The 4,424-nt window shown below is 33.6% G+C and overlaps 1 protein-coding gene across 1 annotated transcript; it reads right to left on the reverse strand.

Annotated features, from left to right (window-relative positions):
• Positions 1-607: 607 nt before the first annotated feature.
• LOC121801492 (heavy metal-associated isoprenylated plant protein 3-like) lies at positions 608-2,807 on the reverse strand. The gene is made up of 5 exons (XM_042200993.1): positions 2,649-2,807; positions 2,398-2,536; positions 1,674-1,885; positions 1,461-1,551; positions 608-1,339 (listed from the first exon to the last, which is right to left on the reverse strand). The coding sequence occupies exons 1-5, from the start codon at positions 2,655-2,657 to the stop codon at positions 849-851; spliced, it is 942 nt and encodes a 313-aa protein (XP_042056927.1). The 5' UTR covers positions 2,658-2,807; the 3' UTR covers positions 608-848.
• Between the last annotated feature and the right edge of the window lie 1,617 nt (positions 2,808-4,424).

The raw sequence follows: 4,424 nt of genomic DNA on the forward strand, positions 1-4,424 counted from the left end.
TTTTAAAAATAAAAAATTTCGATTTTTCGGTTCGGTTCGGGCGAAGAAAAAAACCGAAAAACCGAAAAATCAAATTATATATATTCTATTAATTTAATATATTATACTATATAATATATATTATATGTATTATTAATTTTATATTATATATAAATATTCTATTAGTATATATAAAATAAAATAAAATACACATATATAAATATATATTTATATTATATTTATTTTTTTCAGGTTTTTCGATTTTTCGGGTTCGGTTCGATTTGGATTTTGAACTAAATTCGGTTTTTCGGTTTTGGTTCGGTTTTGGCAAAAAACCGAACCGAAACCCGAATGCACACCCCTAAATATAGGAGTTTAACGTCTGAGGGTGAAAGACTGAAAGCGTCCAAAGATCGGGTTGCTCTACATTAATTAATTCAATCCCACATAATCTTATTTATGAACAAGTTACTATCTTTTACTAATAATTAATAAAAGAAATAACTTGAATAAGACATAATCTTGTTAATGATAATTGAATAATTGATAGAGTAATAAACAAATTATCCACGCCAAGCTGAGGAAGGCTCACATCACTATTAATTGAACAAAATAATCAGTCTGAAGATAAGCTAAAAAAACATCAAAATTTGAGTTTATTTTATTAACTAACAACTGATCGATAGCAACATTTAAACAATAAATCAACCTCACAACCACCGGCAACCGCCCGGGTCTGCATTCGTCTACTACACCGTGACAATATATTTTTTTCTAATTAATTTGCTCTGATATATACGTTATCATGTATTTCCCATTCCTATATTTTTTAACGTTTATATACATCTAAAAAATCCCAATCTTCACGTTCACATCAGGGAGCATCCATTCGGATTTTCGTCGCTAAACATTTGATCGTTCATGTACGTTGGTGGTGGAGGTGGAGGTCCCTGAGCATATTGCACGACGTGGCCCGTGTTACCATAGCCCTGGCTAGGCGGGTAATCTTGATAGTGGTTAACTGGGAGGCCATAATCTTGATTGTAATAATTTTGGTTGTAGATAGGCATGGCGTAGTGCGTTTGTAGATTCGAACTGCGATACTCCATCTTGTTCACTTCTACCTTGGCGCCTTTACTTTCGTCCCCTCCCTTCGACCCTGCTCCCTTCTTGTCGCTGCCACCCTCCTTTTTGTCTTTTTCTTTCTTGTCACCACTGGCGTCGTCTTTCTTTGGAGGAGGAACGATTTCTACACCTCTATTGAGTTTTTCTTTCAAGTATGATGTGAGTTCCTTCTCGTTCACCGTCCCAGTTACCGTGACCAGGTCCTTTGCTAGGTCGGTTTTTACCGAGTGCACCCCTATAATTAAATCAAACCAAATCACAAGTCACATACACATTCATGAAATACAGCAAGATTACAATTAATATGTACCTAAGTCTGAAAATTGATAGTAGTAATAAAATGTGACCAAACTCACCATCAATGTGCTTCATTATGACTCGCTTCATCTTGTGCGCGCACCCGTCACAGTGCAGCCGGACTTTCATCACCACTGTACTAACTGCACGCTGGAGTAGCAAATATACAAAAGAGTTAGTAATTTATTAATGAGGCTGGCTAACAAAATTGTACTAATAAAATTAAATGGTCAATTAAAAAGAGTATTACTATTAGTTATAGTATAATTCACCTCTTTAGGTTTCTTTTCATCTCCTTTCTTCTCCTCTGCCTTCTTCTCGTCGGCCTTCTTATCTACAGCCGCGGGCTTTTTGGGCTGAGGAGAGATTAGCTCAACCTTCTTTTTCGTCTTGTGCTCGACCATCTTGCGCAGTGCCGCCGGGTCAACATTGCCGGAGACGGTCAACTTCTTAGCCTCGCAGTCGGTCTTCACTTTCTCAACACCTTCACAAACGCGCAATACTACTTATTTACCAAATATAATTAAATTGATAATGCTGATATTTAAAATACACGTTTTCAATAAATGTAGGGAATTAAAAAAGAGCCGTTGAATAGTGATATACATGGAAAGTTTGTTACCTAGACATCTCCGGAAAGTTCTATGTTAGTTGCGACTAACTCATAAAAATATTAGCGCACAGTTTTTGTAATTTTTTTTATTGTAATTACCGTATAACAATAAAATGTTGCACTAACTCTGAACCCATAAAATTAGGTGAGATACTGAAATTAATTGGGAAACTTCATTCATATATATCGAGAAAAGCGTGTTCAATTTCATCTCTCAAACAACTATACAAAGGAAACAAAAGGTCAATATATTTCCTGGTAATTTTGCTTGGAGCTATGGCACTACTAATTAAAGTAATTAATCTACCAATATATAAATTATTGAACTGAATTTCTTTCCAAATTTACACGGAAAAAATAAAAAATTTAGGAAATTTGAGTACCTTCGAAATGGCTAACGGCTCGTTTGACCTTTTTCGCGCAACCTTCGCAGTGTAAGTCAAGCTTCAGCACAACCTCAATCGGGCCGGCTTCCTCCTTCTTTCCTCCGCCTTCCGCCGCTACCTTCTTCTCTTCATCCTTCTGAAAAGGGGAACAGAAAAGTGAGCAAAACCACCAATTCTCCAAACAATCAGAGGTAGAGTAGAATTCACGAATTGATAAAATTACTAAGATTTAGATGACAATCAATTACCTCTCCCATTTCACAGAATCTCCTGTGTGTAGTTAATTTAGGGAAAAATAAGAGATTAGTGTGAATAAGAAACTGGGAATGTTTTGAAGAGGGTAAAATGGAGGCAACCGCTGCGGTATATAGAGATTAGTAGGGACGGGGCCCACTTCCAGGCCCACCAAAATTAAATCGAAGCGAGAAAAAAAATATCTGGAGCGAATAGAGAGATTGAAGCTATGTATGTGTGGATGTATCATGTAGGTGTGATGTATGTAGACATGATATCAATGCACGCCGTATTAGACTGGATCTGGAATCAGTGTTTGACTATGGACTAATCACTAATTAGCACGACCCTTTAGAATTAGTGAATTACACTATTTCTACCTACTAAATTTACAACGAAATTAGGTGGACTTGGTACTAATTACTTTGCACATGCTTCCAAAGACAAAAGGTAAGGTGAGTTTTTATGTACTCCCTCTTACTTTCACTATTTCTTTTTTTATCCGTTCCACGGGAATATTCATTTTCTAATTTTGAAAAATATTTTCTCTCTACTAAGATGAAACTCATTCTTCACTAATAATACTTTATTTATTTTTTATCTCTACATTTCTCTTACTTTACTAATTTTACATTAAAAATCGTGTCGAATCCAAAGTACATATTCTTTGGGGACGGATGGAGTATAAGCTAAACCACAATAAAACAATGGTTAGGATTAGTAATATTTATGTGTAATTATTTTTGCTTAGTACAAGACGTGTGCTCATATACGTGCCTTCATCTTTTTCATCAAATAGTTTGATGTCGTAAGATTACAATTTACTTAGGACAAAAATAGGCTTAAATAAATTTATGTGTCACTTTGCATTGTAACAGAGGGACACACTATATTTCATTAAAATTTTTACTAGTTGTTTATTAACCAAACAATTAATATGACAAAGATTTTGGGAATTCTTACTTAGTGTAGCGAATTATGATTGACAGGGACTACTATTTCTAAATTTGATGTGAACCGTGGTATACTGAAATTAATGTGACATGGAGTAGTAATTTCCCTCAATTGAACTCAAAATAGTACAACAATTATGAGTACAATTGTGGTTGTTCAGCTGGTTTGATAAAATAATCATAATATGTAGTATATGATTGAATTGTGAGATTATTTTAATTAGAGGATGGATATTACTAATTATCATATGATTATTGATTTAGAATTGATTTACAAAATTCAATATTATGAACTAAACACAATACATATTTAATTCCAAAATATAATCTTGTAAATAAAATAGCACCTTATAGTTTACCATTTATATAGAAAATATTGAGTCACAAATCAGTGTGTAGGGTTCTTGTTAATTTAATAACAATAATCGGTGAGTTTTTCTGTGTCTTATCTTCATACTAAAAGACGGTATATAAATCATATCCGGCTTCGTCTGTTTTACTGACGTATTCTAATTATAAACACACATGATTATTGTCATATGGATTCACAATTTATATTAATAAGGAAAAATATATTTGATCTAAGAAAAATTATAGTATCAAACAAAAAGAGAATGAGAACGATTCTTTTGTCCTTGTCCTTGATAAACAATATATATTGCATCATCTTTCAACAATTAGATGTAGAAAAATTAACAAAAGGAAATGTGATTGGAGGATTATTGCCACTTAAGCGTGCGTTTGGTGACCTTTTAATTCGGTGGTTATCAATAATCATATTCAAATTAATAGAATCTTGTATTTCATCTATGCTGTAATCGTACTACACAAATCCTT

The sequence above is a fragment of the Salvia splendens genome, chromosome 4 (genome assembly GCF_004379255.2).
Source record: "Salvia splendens isolate huo1 chromosome 4, SspV2, whole genome shotgun sequence".
NCBI lineage: Eukaryota > Viridiplantae > Streptophyta > Magnoliopsida > Lamiales > Lamiaceae > Salvia > Salvia splendens.